A 17203-nucleotide genomic window follows, 5' to 3' on the forward strand; every position below is an offset into this window, starting at 1 on the left:
ACCCGCTCGGCCACCGCGCTCGGGCTGCCGCCGCCGCCGCCACGGCTCTCCTCCGCTGCGGGGCCCCAGCCTTGAGTGTCATTCAAGGGACAGAACAACCTCACCCGAGCTCTCCTACCTCTGCCCAGCGTCCCTCTCATCCTCCCCCGTCCTCGTCCACACTCCATCCAGAGAAGAGGGAAAGCACCGCGGAGAGGGGGGTGGAAGGCAAAGCCGGCTCTTCTCACCTTTTGGCCCCCTCGCTCCTCATCTTCATTCTCTCACCCGCCAATTCTCCTGCCCCAAAGGAACCCCTCGGGAGCTGCGGCGACTCGCCCCACTGCCATGTCCAAAAGCTTGAAAAAGAAAAGCCACTGGACTAGCAAAGTCCATGAGAGTGTCATTGGCAGGAACCCGGAGGGCCAGCTGGGCTTTGAACTGAAGGGGGGCGCCGAGAATGGACAGTTCCCCTACCTGGGGGAGGTGAAGCCCGGCAAGGTTGCCTATGAGAGCGGCAGCAAGTTGGTGTCGGAGGAGCTGCTGCTGGAAGTGAACGAGACCCCCGTGGCGGGGCTCACCATCAGGGACGTGCTGGCCGTGATCAAACACTGCAAGGACCCCCTCCGGCTCAAGTGTGTCAAGCAAGGTGAGCGCAACGGCTTTCTCGGAGCTTTGCCGGGCGGCTGGAAGCGGAGGGCACTGGAAGGGTGGGCTCGCGTGCGAAAGGGGGTGTGTTGCGCGGTGGGGGGCAAGATGGAGAGAGTACCGGCAGAGCACCATGCCTTGCAGGGCATCCGCATGGGGGGCTTCGTGGGGTGGGGGGCAGGTTGCGGTGTGGTGTGCAACTTTGCGCAGTTGTACCCTCGCCTTCGGAAGGTGTTCGGCCTTGTGTGACCTCAGAGGTGCCCGAGAGCTCCCGGGACAAATTGAATGTGCGTCAGTAGCGTCGCCCGCAGTGGATGAAGAGCTTTTAGGGAACGAAAAGAAGGAAGGGATAGAGGAAGGAAGGAACAACTTGAGAGTGAAGCGGCATCACCAGCCAGGCGGGGAGCAGCCGGGGTAGCGGGGCGAGGGAAGAACTGCGCCCCCCGTTTCGGAGCTGGACTGGGGACGCCAAGGTCCGTAGCCATCCCCGAGGGCTCCCTGAGCCACTCGCTGACGAAGCAGGGAAGGGGCAGACGTCTTTGCACGGTCGGACGGTTCTTCCTTAACTTTCCCCCCGGCTCACCCCTGCCCCCTCCCCCGTCCACGGTCGCGTCATGTGGGCACCGCGCGTCACGTGCGCACTGACTAACCCGGGGGCTCACCCCGCGCGGGCCCGCGAGACGGCTGGAAGGCGGCGCGCAGCGGCGAGCGGGTTCCTGCGTTGGGGGCTCGGGAGAAGAGGTGGTTACCGGAATGCAGTTTACTCGGGGGTTGCCTAGGTTAAGTGAAAGTTCTCTGTGGTTGGACTCTCCTCTGGCTTCGCGTTTGAGGGGTGTGTTTCTAAGGAATTGGATGGAAAAGCCTGCAGGTTACATACAGCTCAGGCGTCCTCAGCCGCAGTTGCAGGCTGTGATGGGGACTTAGGGACACTGGGACCTTGAAGAACTCTCGCCAACTCTGTTTTTGCTTGAGAGAAAATTATGGGCCTGAAGGAGTAAAGAGAGAGATAAAGTTTGGAAAGAGAAAAATTTTAACTAGAATAAAGTAGTGTATCCTTGTTTCCCACATGCGATCGCATAGGTTTTGTAGCACAAATGAACTTCATGTGCGTTTTCTATGGATATGTGCATATTCATATCAATCTAAAGGTTTGTTGCTTATGTTACATTATTTGTCCTGCCTCAGAGATGAAATGAGCATGTCATTGCCTGCATTTTGAAGAACCACTTAATTTTACTGTACGACCATGAAAAAGCACTCTTAGGGAGATGGTCTCTATAAAAACCATCTTTAAAAGTAAAGTGAAAAAATAAGTCTTCCGCTAAATTTCTTAAATGTAATTTGCCATACAAGAAAATGTTTTCATTGCAAATTCTTGAGTACTAATAGCTGATGACTTAAGATAGGCTGCTATAAACACTGACTTGGAGGTCAACACAGCTCAGTAATGTAAGAAACTGAAGAATATGAGTTAGGTGGCAAGGCCAATAAGGTATGAATCTGAAGAATGTGAATTAGGTATGAATCTGAAGAATGTGAATTACACTCAAATGTAGGGATTCATGTTAACATATTTGATATCATGATACTATGTTTTAGCAATAGATATAAATGTAAACCTCCAGTTTTGAATCCCAGAAATTCACTGCACAATAATGACAATGGTTTTGTTGACAACAAGCTTGGTATTTGTAGTGGAAAGTGGCTGCAAAAGTTAATGCATTGTTAGATTGGATTAGTTATAGTGTCCTAATTAAGGAAGTGATTGTCCTATTACAGTTTGCAGTTTTGACCACATTTTAGTATTGTATTCATTCTGAGCACTGCATTTTGAGATGGACCTTAGCAAAGTAACTCTAGCAGCAAGAATGTGTTCAGAAAAGAAAGATTATTGGGTATTGTAGATATAGTCTATAAAATCCAGTGTAAAGACTTGAAAAAGTGACAGCATAAAGAAGCTAAGTAAAGAGAAGGGATTCTGACTATCCTGTGATACTCTGTAGAGCAAAACTGAGATGTATCTATGGAAATTATTAAAGGATGAAGCATCTTTACCTTCATCCTGAAGATGAGCTTTCTAACAGAGCTCTCCAAAAATCTGTAGACTGTATTCCAAATTTATGAGGGCCCCATCATTGTGGGTGTTCATGAAGAGGCCAAAATGACCATATGATATGGTATCCTATGTAATTTGGAGTCCTGACTAGATGTCATTTAAATCCTGCCATGATTTGATCCAAGATAATCTCTGATCAGTCAACTTACATTTTATATTTTATTTAGAAGATTATTGATTTTAGAACTCATGGAATACACATCTGAAGCGATATATTTACTAGAAAAATCTCTTTTCATTCTGCCATACAATTCTGTCATATTAACCAGGTTTTTCTTTCTTTCTCTTTTTAAAGTTTGCCAGTAAAAGTGCACAGCAGCCAGTTATATAGACCATTATGTCCTACATTCCCTGCACTATGTCTGCTACTGCACCTAATCCCACATGGAAACCTACATCGCCTGGATTTATTTTCCCATTTAGGATAACACAATGGATAACATACATTTTGTCATATTAACCCTCGGTTCTGGGTTTCACTGAGATTGATGCTTGCAATGGTGTCCACCAAGCTCCCACAGGAACTTGATTCACCTCCTGAATCACTGTTGACCGAAACAGAAAAATAATTTCTTCTTTTAGCTTTTGTGGAAATTATAATCCTCCTGTATTTTCTATATATGGTGATTCATATATACTATTCCCTGTTGAAAACATTCTTTCCCTTGTTAAATAATAGGTTTATTTTTATTGTCATTGTAAGCAAAGTGAAATTTTCAGAATCTTAAATATAGTGCCTTTATGTCTTGGGTTTTACTAGAGACTTCACTTGCTGGAGAAATATTTAGAAACTCTTGGCTGAGTAGTTTTATCTCTAGGGAGCTGATAACCTAGCATAGCTGAAAAACTTAAACATGATTTGTTTAGCACTTGTACTTTTAAAATATTAATGAGATAATTGATTTTTGAGGATTCATTCAAACATTGGGTATTATACAAAAGTACATAATCAGTTGAGCTAGGGCAGATTTTGCAAAGAAAAGGAGACATTTGAATGACAAAAATATTGATAAAAAATGCACCAGATAAAATTGCATTGTTCACTCAATTTTTATTTACTTGTTTGGCTGTTTTTACATTACAGTTGTCATAATTTTAAAAGAAGGTGAACTACTCAGATTTTAAGATATACTGGAAAAGGTAGATATATCGTAATTTTTCTACATTATTTAAATGTCTTTAAAACCAATTTTGTAAGTCATTTAATTAAATTCAGTGGACTCCCTTATTCATTTTAGCTGCTTTTAATCCACACAGTGATGAATCATATATGAAAAATGCCATTTATTGTCACACCCAATTATTTTGTATATATAATGACTTTTTAGTTTATAATAATAAACCTTTCCTTACCAAAGTATTTAATTCTAAATTAACAATTCTGTTTGATAATCTCATTAATGCTGCACACACAGTTGAGGGAATTTTCTTGTGTGAATTTGAGATTTATGCTGAAGTGCTAAAGGTTTTTCTTTCTTTCTCTTTTTAAAGTTTGCCAGTAAAAGTGCACAGCAGCCAGTTATATAGACCATTATGTCCTACATTCCCTGCACTATGTCTGCTACTGCACCTAATCCCACATGGAAACCTACATCGACTGGATTTATTTTCCCATTTAGGATAACACAATGGAAAATAAAAGGCAAAAAGTTTTCTAATTCTTTCCATGTGGAAGAAGGGCCAAATAAGGCCTTTGAAATTCAGTTTGAGAAAAGATATACATTGCTTTCCCTCCTATTGCTCCTTTCAGAGATGCCTTCAAAGGAGAGTAGATCCACATTTATTAGGAGTCATTCTTCCTTTCGACTGATTTCAGGCTGTTATCATAGAGTGCTTCTTTTTATTTGGAAAAGTAAAACCAAATTTTGTCAAATTTTCTCCGGTAAAGATTGACTTTCCTCCATAGAAATTTAAGGATATATTTTGTTGACCAGTAAACAATAAAATTGTTTCAACAATTTGATCAGTTAGTTATTTTATAATAAAATATCTTTAATATTTTGGAGTAAGTTTAATGAGAGTTATCTTTGGGCATAGTTTATGGGGATTACTACTGTTGTTTTTTGGTATATGTAAATAATTTAAATGGTATGACCTTGAATGTTAAATATGATTGTGTACTTTTTATGTGTGTTTTTTAATGAGAGTAATTTCAGGGTAACATCACACGTAAAGTATTTAAGTGCCACCATCTTTGCTCTTAACATTTATATTGCATAATCTTTTGGCATGTTTGTTATGCTCACTTTCCTTTTTTAATTGCTTGAAACTCATACATTCTCTTTAATAGTGAGCAAAATGTCTTCACATTTGACAACCCTGACTGTTTATAGTTTATTCCAAGATATTGGTCATTTTGAGCTAGTGACATATAAGATGTTTTTAACTTTCAACATATTTTACTGTTAATTGAAGACAAAATATATGAAATGATTGACTAATACTATGAGTAATTTTCAGGTAGTACTCGAGGTTTTTTTGTAGAGTAAAACAGATCCTTTTCTTTGAAAAGCATTAATGTAAAGAGTAATGCCATCAAGTGGAATGGAACATATTCTCACCTTTTAGAAATAACTCCCACTGATGTTGCCTTTATGTGTAGAGATCTGCTGTTTTATAATTATTTTATATTTTAGCCATAATTTATTTTCACTCTTAATCTATTCCCTTTGTACAAATATCTTTTCTCCTAAACAGTTAGTGAATATATATTGACTCACTTACCTGAGGCTTGCCAAGCATAGAAATCCTATTAGAATGCACTAATTTAAGTTTAGGATATGTGAGTATAGTTGGATACAAGTATGTTTTAAGGCTGAATCATACTTCTCAGCTAGAAATCAAGTACCTCATAAAGAAGAGCAGTAACAAAACATTTAATTGGTAAGTGTTCACAGTCTATCACATATAATAAAGAAAAATACATCAAAATTCAACAAGAAATTTACTTGGCATTTGTGAGAATGTCAGTAGCTCAATATAAAAAATTCTGTATAGTAGCACTTTCAAGATGAAGCAACCATTAGCATCCCCCAATGATTTCAGCATTTTAGTTGAATTAATCCCATCTTAGAATTCAATAGAAACCTAAAATCTTTGATAGTTAGTCTATTTATCACAAGAAGCATCCCATGGAAAAGGATGTTGTAGCTTCCTTAGTATTGTGCTTTTAAAAAAATTTATTCCATTCCGTTCCCAGCTCTCTCTCTTCTGTCTCCATTAAAGACTGATGTGATATTTCCTTTAATATAAAAATAGACTTAATTAACATATAGATAATTTAGTAATAGGTTTATGATTACTGAAGTCACAGTAAAAAGAGTTGCATAGAGATATGCATCTGCTAAAATCTGTTGTAAAATGCTCATATCATCATAGGGTATTAATAATTTCCTCAACTGACATATTATCAACTCTTAAAAAGGATTTTAGTTGGGGGTTAATTTTTTAAAAATTTAAAACATTTGTATTAAGTGTAATATATGGTATTGGATGTCAAGAGAAAGAGAAAAAGTTTTCCTTCTTGGACAACTGATCGAATATGAACTCAAATTCAGCCAGTGTATTTTCAAAGATCCAATAGTCTAATGAGAAGGTATTTTAAATGAATGAATTTATTTCAGCATTTATAATTATATGGCTTGCTGTATCTTGGAAAACATTTCTCCTTGTAATTATTATATGCATTCATCTGAGGTTTTGTGTTGTTTTTGGTTATTTTGGTTTACTTAAAAAAAAGTCACTGTCAATATCATGGCAGTCTTCAAGTATCCAATAACAGCCAAAAGAAAATATGTGAGAGAAGAAAAAATAAACCTTTATAGTGTGACATGAAAGATATTTTGTATATATTGATTTTTTAAAGATGAAATTTGTGGAAAAAATTTTTGAATCTCTTAACTGCTTTTAGTGAAACTCATGCATATGAAATCAGTGGTTTTTCCATAAATAACCATGGATTTTATTAAGTGAATCTGAAAGTAGGAAGAAGAATGTTTGTTTTATTTAAAAAGATGTATATTTTACTCATTGATTTTTCACATTACATTGTGTTCAAGAGTTTCTTAAAACATGAATTTCCTAAATGTTGCATTCAATTATTTATATTGCCATGGATTATGGGTAGCCTAAAAGCTGTTTGTACTTTACATTGTCACTTAGCAAATCATAGAGATTGTCTGAGTAAAAATGTTAGGTGCAAAAAAAATTATATATATTTTAACATTCATTTTTCATTTTACAGGTGAACAGTGTTGCTTATCCTAGTATTTTATAATGCTGTACACAGGAAGGTAAATACTTAGCTGAAATATATATAAATACAAGGATAACAAGTGCTGTAGAAACCCACAGGTTAATCGAGCAACACACCCTAAATTTGTCAAAATTTGATCAGCTGGATTGCAAACATGAGCAAGTTTCAGGGATACGAGATAGGCCAGTGCTGCATTGGTGGGGCATTATGGTCAGTCCACAGCTTCTCCTGTTTGTCTTTGCAGACTGTGTTATAAGGATATTAAGGCAACCTTCCTTGTCTTGCCAATAGGCTTTCAGCCCCAGACAAGTTCACTATGGATTCAGTGAGACTGAGGAATGACAATGGAACATTCTTGGGGTAAAAGGGTTTATTACCCGGCTTGTTCTCCTGGGGATAGGTCAAGCACTAGAATTACCTCTGCATGCAGCAGTCTGCAGGTCTGTAATCCTTCGTCTCTGCCTCCACCCAGAGCACTGGGAAGAACTCTTTCTACAGTGACTCAGTCACTAATAGCTTGTTGCTTACAGGTGTGGAAGCAGTAGCCTAGCAGCAGGCCAGTTACATCAACAAGTAGTTTAGGTCAGGTGAAGATCCTGGCCGTAGGTACTTCAGTTTTCCCCACACTCCTAGACAAAGTTTCTTCAAGACAGAGCCAGCATTTAGGATTAAAGGGTCGCTAAAGCCTCTCAAAAGTCTTGGCTTATGTCCAGAAGCATCCTGAGCATGAATCTTGATTTCAGGCAAGTCAGGTACTTAAGGGGTGGTTGTTTTGTTAGTGTTAAGATGGGTTTAAATAGACAGAAGTTGATCTTCCTCTGGAAGAACAAGAATGTTATTAAAATGCTCTTACCCATCTGCACTTAGAATACTAAAATCTTTCTTAGTATTTCTTATGAATTGTTATCTGTAGCTGGATCTCCTTTTCCTGTTTAGTTGGAAGTACCTACCTATGCTTTCCTTTTCTTTAGTTCAGTGTGGGAGAGTTACTCTAGTGAGCAACAAATTTATTCTGCTTCTTTATATACATGGAATACACATACATATACTCATGCATGTGGGCACACGCACACGTTTTTCAAATCCTAAGGTTCAATGCCAGTTTTTAAATCAATAGTCCCTGGAAGGCATTTATGCATATGAGGATACAGTCTTATTTTAGGGAAAGTGTTACATAAAATTGTTCCACATGTGACAAATCTAGCTGAAAAGCTTTCATAATCATCCATTAATTTTCAACTTGATGTTTTTAGCCCTTATTAGCACTGATAATGAGAGACCATAAAAATAGTGAAATAGGTACCCAGATGATTTCTATATTTCAGTTAAAAAGTGACAATAAGTCATATTTTAATAGTTTGGTTATTTTTATTTACATTGCCAAGTAGCCTGTGGACTACATAATGCCTCGGATAATGTCTTTAATGTTAATGTAACAAAAGAAGGGGCAGGAACAAGAGGCATGCTTATTCATGAACTTGTATAACATTGTGGAGTGTTTTAAATTTTTATTGATTGAGATGTCTCAGAGTAAAATTAGAGGACCGGATCCAACATGCTAGGGATAGATGGTATATTAAAATTCTAAAGAAGTAATCACTTAAAAATTAATTGAATAATTCCTAACTTATAGGTGTGTAGTTAAAATTCTGGTACTCATGTTGCTTTACTGAGAAATTAAAAATATCCAGACAAACTAAGTGTGATTAGCATGGATCCTAAGAGCTTTTGTTATGAAATGGAGAGTATAAGATTTTGAATTACACTAATGTTTTAAATTTAAAGCTGTTTTCTTTATGTCAAATTAATTCACCATGGAGTGACGCTGTACATGAATTTATAAAGTATATACATACCATAAATCTGATAAAAACTATGTAAAATTAGTTTCCTTGATGGTCCAGATAATAGGCTAACTTACTATGCTGAATCAATAAAATGCCCTTTTTGTATTCTCATCCCAAGTCTTTTTAAAACTAATGGGAAAATCTTCAATGTGTAATGTGAAGAGCGTCATGGCACCTTTATCCTTGGGAAAATGGACTCCTTTAACATTTACTAAAGAGATGCTTTCGCTTCAGTTGATTATGCTTCAGACAGACTTTAGAAAGCCACAGAGTTATTAGAGAGACACTGTTCGTTGTCTACCTGAAATGTATTCCTTCTCTCTTCCTCTCTTCCCTCCTTACTAACGGAATGCCAGTTTTGTTGAAGTATCCACATGTTGACATACAGCTATGCCATGTGTTTCATATTAAGTTGGCTTCATCCCAAGGTCATGAACTTAGACTAGTCTAAACCAAGCATGGTAATTTCATCTCTTTGCCAGTGGTTGTTTTAGGAAATGGCTTAACACCCAGTTCTAAGTAATGAAAAGTAAGGTCCTCTTGGGGACTTCTTGAGAAGTTTCATAATTCTTAAAATAAGATCCTGAACAGATAAGTTCACTTCATCTGTGAAAGTTGCTGCGCATGGAAGTGATGCCTGGAGCAGCTATAGCCATCTTGTGAAAATGAGGAGAGCTAGCCAAAAAGCAGACAATGGAAGGATAGAGTGACTAAAAGCCACAGGCTCCTTGATGAACCGCTAATATAACGAACCCAGTACTATCCCTATCTCAGGACTTCTTGCTATTGAGGTAATAGTACACAAGGTATTTTAAGCCATTTAGATTGGGTTTCTGTTATTTTGCAGCCAAAATATTCTGATTGATATAACTGAAATTGTATAAAAAATAGGTATTTCATTTTTATTTTATTGTTTTGGGGAATATTGGTGAAGATTTCTTTTAAAAAGAGAAATCTATTTGGAGGAAAAAGTTAAGATGTATTCTCCTGTTATATAAGCTTGGTCAAATTCTAGGTATGTCTCCATTACCTCATTCAGTTTTGCTCTGGTTGGACTTCTGTTTTAAATTCCAGAAAATTTTAACCATTCTAAAATAAAATATGCAGGACTACAAATTCATTTTAACATTATCCAAAAAAAAACATAATCAAGAAAACAAATCAGCTACAAAAATATACCGACAATGCATGCCAAAACCAAGCTGAAATGTTTTTTGAATTATATAGTACTTACAAATGTCTGTGTCATTGATTCAAGAGTGTATATAATTATAAACTGACTCATCAAAAATGTTCCAACTCCATTTTTCCAGGACTAGAATTCATTTACTTATTATTCAACATTTATTGGTAACTTATTCTCTTGCAAGCACTGTATTAGAGACTGGTGGTAAAAACACAAATAAGACTTCATTAAGATGTCATCTCAAGTAGTTCACCCTGGGATATGTCTGTGTGACCTCAGTTAAAAGTCATTAAGGAGGAATTTCTTTTATCTTGTAAAGTTATCTTCCATGATGTAATCAGAATAAAAGATAACATTTTGAGGAAGAAATATGGTTTTCAGGGTTTTTTATATTCTGCATCATGAATTATAATTTAAATAGTTACATGAATTCTCTATGTATATATTTTTAATGTTGTACTTATGTTCCAGGCACTGTGCTAGATAGTGACAATAGAAAGGTTTGTAAATCTTGAAATGCACAGGAATTTCACAGTGTAGTGTAATAGTCAAGAGCACAGAGCTTTGCATACAAATAGATGTGGATTCCATTCATAGTTCTTCCTCATACTAGATGTGAATTGAACAAATTAACTTTGCATATCTATGTATCAGTTCCATCCTTTGTGAAATAGGTATCATTACAGAACCTACTTCATAAAGATGTTATGAGAATTACATGTTATAATGCCTGTAACATGCATAGCCCAGGGCCTGGAGTGTAGGCTCAGTACTGTGTGTATACTACATTATATATATATATATATAATGTAATGTGTTTATATAATGTTTGCTCTTATAATTGTATAGTATATATTAATATTTTATTTGGTTTATTAATGATTATAAGTAATAATTTTCAATGCAATTAAATGTTTCAGAAAACCTGTGCTTAGGAGAAGGGCACCTGGTTTCTTCTGAGGTTTCATGCTACATTTCATGGAGAAGAGAGTATCTAAGTAGGAGATCAGGCAAGGAAGATAGAACTCTTACAGAAAAAAATGAGGAAGCATTGATTTAAGGGTTTCAAAGTATTAAAGTTTGGAATCTAATATGGGCAGTAATAATATATGAACTTGGGGGATTAAATGGGCCAAGCCATCATATAGTACTGAATGATGAGCCACTGAGTATTATTAATTATCATTATTATTAATAGCAAACATTTGTTCAGTGCTTACTATATGTCAAATATTTTTCTAAACACTTTAGATAAATGTTAATTAATTTAATCCTCATAGTCTATAAGGTAGGTGTTGTCAAGCCCACTTTGCATATAAGAAAACTTGAACCAGAAAAGATTGAGAAAGTTGCACAAAACTACGTAATAATTAGCAGAGCCAGGATTCAAATCCATTCGGTGCTCTTAACAACCATGCCAGCTTGCTTGTCTGTGCTTGTCTTTTAAGAACAGAATTGGCACTGTTGTTTTTCCAGCAAGAGGAGATATACATAGTCAATGAAGAGACCTAATTAAAGGAGGTTGAAGATAGATGCAGGAGGACCATTTAGGAGGCTACAGAGTTATCTAGAGGAGAGGTTTTGAGGTTTTGAATCATCATAATGAGGATAGGAATGGGAAGGAGAGGACTGAGTCAAGAAATATGTATAGATGGCAAAATTGTCAATACATGTAAAGGATAGGAACAAAGAGAAAGAAATCTTGTTTGACTTTCTGGTTTCTGTTAGGTGGTATCAATCATTATAGTGCAAGTAGATTTGGATAGAAGGTAATTTGGGTTATGTTTAATATGAGGTCCTTCAAAAAGAATTCAAGTGGTGGGCATCTGAACATCCCAGCCTTAAATGTAGAAGAATAGTTGGGGCTGTATGTACAGTTTAGGGAATATGGTTATCCAGTGAGAGACTGTTAAGGCAAAAAGAACAAAGAAATGCTCTGGCAATTTATGTTTAGAAGTCAAGGGATCCCAAGGAGGAAACTAAGGCTGTTATCAGAGCAGTCTTAACATTGAGTGAATGGACAGCACAAACACAGCAGAAATGGTTAGAAAGATTATACTTCTGTTGCATTTTGCAAAAAATGGAGGTTACCCTCGTTTGGTACATGTCAGTGAAGTGGGCGGTTCAGAAGAGTCAGATGTCACAGGGTGGAAGAGTGAATAGCAGTTGGGAAAATGGAAATCTCATGTGCATCCTACTCCTTCAAGAAGCTTGCTTAGTAGAAAAGGGTAGTGAACAGTTGCTCTCCAGGGGACGGTTAATAGGGGTTGAGTGGTGTGCGTGTGTGTGTGTGTGTGTGTGTTATGATGGAAGAGACTTGAGTATGAATCTGTGTTTGTCACATAAATATATTTTTTTCTACCAATATAAATACAGTCTAGCAAATTAAGATCCTTTGAATGATTAATTGAATAAATAATTATTCATTATATTTTTGTGGTGTGTTATGCTAAAGCTAGGTCCTGGCAATAAAATAATAGGAGTTAGATCCCTACCCTCCAAGAATACAAAGGAAAGGCAGTCATGTACAAAGTTAACCTTAATATATTAAGTCTTAGTGGAATGATACAGACATAAACATGTTGCTTTTAGAGCAAATAAGAGGGAAAGGAAGAAGCAAAGGAGTATAATATAGAGAGTGTGGATCCTGGGGTCAGAGGGCAGAGCTGGATTCCAGTCCCAAGTGTATAGCTATAATTTCCTTATGGGGGGATCAACTTTCTTTGAGCCTTATTTTCCTCATATGTTATAGAATAGTTGGTAGAATCAAAGAAGATAATGCATGTTGAAATGTAAAATTTTTAGAGCAGTTCAGTTGGAAATGTTATTACTCAAAGATGGAAGGTCACTGGAGGTGGTGGGTGGGGTGCGCCTCAGAGCTTACAGGATGGTTGAGAATGGATCCAAAGTGTGAGTGGGAGTTCAGGGTGGGAGGTGTAGAAAGCTGGGAGAAGAGCATGCCCAAAGGTGGGGGAGGGTGAAAAATGACCCTTTTGTGCAGGGAACTCAGTACAGATCAGTGCGGCCAGAGAAAGGGGTACCTGAGTACATCTGGTGGCAACTAAAGACTTTTCAGAAAGGAAACTTAGAATCACATCAGGAAGGCCTTAAACAAAAACCTAGAGTTTGGACATTATTCTTTAGATGTGTAAAGCCACTGAAGGTGTTTGAACAAGGGAGAAGCATAATCAAAGTGGCTGAGATTTGTTTGTTTGTTTGTTTTTGTGGGGCTAGGGAAGAAATTTGTTTTGAGGTATGTATTGAGTGGTGAAGAAACTGAAAGTAAGGCCTGAAGTCTGGTATCAGTAGCGGGAATAGAAGGTCATGAACTCATGACTTTTTCACATATTTTAGAGGCAGGATGAATAAGAATTTATATCCAATTGAATGAAGGTGGTGGTGAAGGGGAAGAGGAGTCAGAGATGAGGATGACTTGGGAGTGGGTATGTTCAATAGATGAAGATGTCAGTAACTACAGAGATTAAAATTTAATCTCTAGGAGAAATGGCTTCAGGCTGTTCTAGAAATAAAAAAATTCTATCTTTGACAACTGCAGAAGAAGCAGCACATGACTTTCAGTATATTTTGGCTCTTGGTGAATAAGTAATGTGAATTATATTCATGAGATATTTTACTTCAAACAGTGTAGAGTAGGCATTAGAGTTAGAGATAGTGAGTTAGCAGAATTAAGTTATAAAATGGCCTATTTTTTATTTTTAGCAGATTTCATTTCATTTTGCTTCAGTTGATATCACATATCAACAGAATGAGTGGAGAAAAATGAGTGCCTGGTAGCTGTTTGTTTTTGAGGTAGCTGGCAGATGGCAAATTTCTGATGTTCAAAAGTTCACATACATAGAGAACTCACAAAATTGTTAGAGCTGCAGATTGGAGAGTTTAGTGACACTGTTTTTACAGAGATAAGCTGCAGGCCTTCAAGAGCTATGGTACCATTAGAAGAGTGTTGAGAGTGAGGAGAAGCCAAGAATGGGAATTTGAGTAATGCCTGTATTTAACAGAACTGCAAAAAGATTCTTCTTTGCTTAGTACTTCTGACTTGGAAGGGGGAAACAGATCTTTAATAATATACTAACCAATCTTTTTAAATTGGGTTCTTCATAATGTGTATCATATAGGATATATTTGTCATATATAGATATTTAATGTTACTATATTGCTGTTCAGCACTGAATATAAAGTTTGTGTTTTATTCACAAGTCAAATATAAGCAGTAATAGTGAGAATTCTGTCTTTAACAGTGCTGGCTGTCTTTGCTATATGTTTTTAGGCTTAATTCAAAGGTCACAGAAGCTAAACAATGCTTTACTTTTTGATTCTGTGAGGTGTAATTTGAGACCAAGCTCTTTGACCACTGTTATGATGTTCTAGGCTGTATTTGGAGTAAACCCTGAAAGTACAAACTCTTCTTAAGTTGTACTAGGAATTCTTCATGGAAAACACTTTTGTACTGAATCACGTTCCTCTGACATGTAAAATTATTCAAATGTTTCCATTTGGCAATGGTTGGAATATGCATCTTTTTGAAGACTTAAAATTTTATCTTCTTTCATGTATATAGCTTCTCTAGTTCATGGTCTTGAAAACGAAGTATGACAGTTCGAACTGTGTTACATGTTTTTGTTATAAACTTGAAGAATGGCATATACATCCCAATATCTCAAAGTTCACTTATTTTAACTAGGATTGGTATGTGACAGTTGCATCCACACTTTCGTGATTCTTAATATCACAATAAAATATTTACTCATTTTCATTTGCTGTAACAATGGTTTGCCAGTAAAGCTGTCAGGCTGTCAGTATGTCTAGATCTGGAATTCATCAAGGGTAGGGACAACATCTATTTCATGTTTATTTCCCTAGTATTTGGAATGATGCCTGAAAATGTATTTTGTTCTTGTTGAATGAATGATAAAAACAAAACAATTGTTGAATGAATGAATGATAAAAGTCCTCTTCCCCTGTAATACTTAATTTATTTGAAACACATTGTTATTAGAGTTCTCCAGGGAAACAGAACCTATGTATACATTTTATATAATGGAGGAGCTAATGTTTCAGTTCAAACCGAAAGGCAGGGATAAACTGATGTCCCAGTTTAAGGGTAGTCAGGAGGAATTCTGCCTTCCTTGGGCAAGGGCCAACCTTTTTGTTCTGTTCAGGCCTTCAACTGATTGGATAAGGCCTACTCTCATTAGGAGGGCAATATGCTTTACTCAGTCTACTGACTTAAATGTTAATCTCATCTGAAAACACCCTCACAGGCACAGCCAGAATAATGTTTGACTAAATATCTGGGCACCCAGTGGCCCAGTCAAGTTAACACATAAAATTAACCATCGTACACATATTAAGAACTTCTGTCCGTAATTAACAAACATGGTAAGTACAGCTATTTTAACTTACAGATATATCTTTGAAAAATATTTTAAAGCATTTGATATAATTCTTTTTTAATATACTTAATAGCTCTCCATATTATGCTGTGCTAGATTTTTGGCAATGTGATCATTATCTGCCTCATCCATTATGAGATTCATTTTGCTTAAAGTGTTATTTCATACCAAAATATGCTCTCTTTATTCTGAAATGCGTTCTTGTTCATGAATTAATGAGTGATTAATTAATGTATTAGTGATTAATAATTAATATAATTAATCTAAATTACAAATTTTCCCTAGTTTGAGTATCATTTTCATCCTCACACTAAAAGTGTTGCAAAAAGAATCTGTTTCTATTTAATTTAAAAGTTATATGTTAAATAGTAGCAGTGTGTAACTTATATTTACCTTATTCAAAATAGTATGGGTCCTAAAATCCCAGGTCATCGATTACCCATCATCATCTAAGAGAGTTTAGCTGCTATGACTGAGGCAGAATGATATTTCAAAAGACGTGCAGTATCAAAGGCATCTTAGAAGTTTAGTTAGAATAAAAGATTTTCTTTAGTGGGAGAATTAAATTGGCTCTTTTGCTCCAGAAGTAAGGTTTTAATCTACCATGAGAATTATCAGGCTGTTTTAGAAAAAATTGCTCAATGTGAGAACTAAAGGAAATGTAGAGGTTGTATATTAAGTAGTTTATAGTAAATTAGTAATAAAGTGGTGTTCATGTGGCATCCTTAAAAAAATATTTAAATTATCTGAGTAATCAGAAATAAGAGTTCCTTCATTCAAGGTAAAGCATAGTACACATTTCTGTGCTAAGAATATTTGTTTCTTTTTTCTGTTCCATTGGATGTTTTGATGTATTTGGTTGATAGGTAAACAACTCGTTTTCTTACTTTTTGATGTATTTGGTTGATAGATAAATAACTTTTAATTCAATATTTTAATTTAAATATTCATGTGGCATTTCCTGAAATTATTAATGTTGAACTTGGAAGTTTATGTGTAACTTAGCCCTGCTTAGTAAGCCCTTATATAGCTCAGTGTGAGCATTGCTAAATTTAGTTAGGGTAACTTAATAAAAAACATTTTATAATAATACTAAAAGCAGCTAGGTTGCATTGAATACTTAGTACATTCCAGTCATGTATATTATCTCATGTGACTAGTCCAATGAAGAGGTTGAGTTCCAAGGGTACAAATGAAGCAGTCTTCTCCCACTTACCCCTGCCTAACCACCAACCTCACTGCTCCACCTCGTAACTAGTTTTATTTTTATGTATCAGAATAGTCTCATTTACAGGTATAAAAAAATTCAGTCTGTTTGAAGTACAAACTTCAACCTTGTATCCAGTTAAAAGGTTCTCCTGTCATCTGAGTTCAGTCTTGGTCAGGAACTCTGGAAACTAATAATGAGGGGTTAGTGTGGTCTATTTCTTTGCTCTCTTGCTCCACTTCCCTTCATCCCTTTCTACTTCTGTTTCCTCAGGGGTCAAGGCAAGGGAGGAGGAGAAACAAGAACAAAGGAACAAAGGCTCACCTCTCCAGTTCTTTAAAATCTGTTCATGTGTGTCCTCTATTATGTCAGGCATCCAGATGCTGGCTCTCTGTTGTGGATCACGTATGTTCTTCAGACATATTAACTTCCTCATTACCTTCTAAATACTCCAACTGCAGCATGTCCTGACAGAGGTTGATGGGCTCTAAACCTGACCACTTGTAATTCTGCTGTCAGCTCCTGTCCATTGCATTACACCTTCAGGCTCTTTC

General features: G+C 36.6%; 1 protein-coding gene across 7 annotated transcripts in view; it reads left to right on the top strand.

The window, feature by feature from the left end:
* The first annotated feature begins 228 nt into the window (after window positions 1-228).
* Window positions 229-17203, top strand: part of MAGI2 (membrane associated guanylate kinase, WW and PDZ domain containing 2) — a 1446279-nt gene continuing 1429304 nt past the window's right edge. For all 7 annotated transcript variants that reach the window (XM_073238936.1, XM_073238938.1, XM_073238937.1 and 4 more), the window contains exon 1: window positions 229-625. In XM_073238936.1, the coding sequence (XP_073095037.1) occupies window positions 325-625 (301 nt within the window). In that variant the 5' untranslated portion in view covers window positions 229-324. The remainder of the gene's footprint in view (window positions 626-17203) is intronic.

The sequence above is a fragment of the Manis javanica genome, chromosome 6, assembly GCF_040802235.1.
Source record: "Manis javanica isolate MJ-LG chromosome 6, MJ_LKY, whole genome shotgun sequence".
Taxonomy (NCBI): Eukaryota; Metazoa; Chordata; class Mammalia; order Pholidota; family Manidae; genus Manis; species Manis javanica.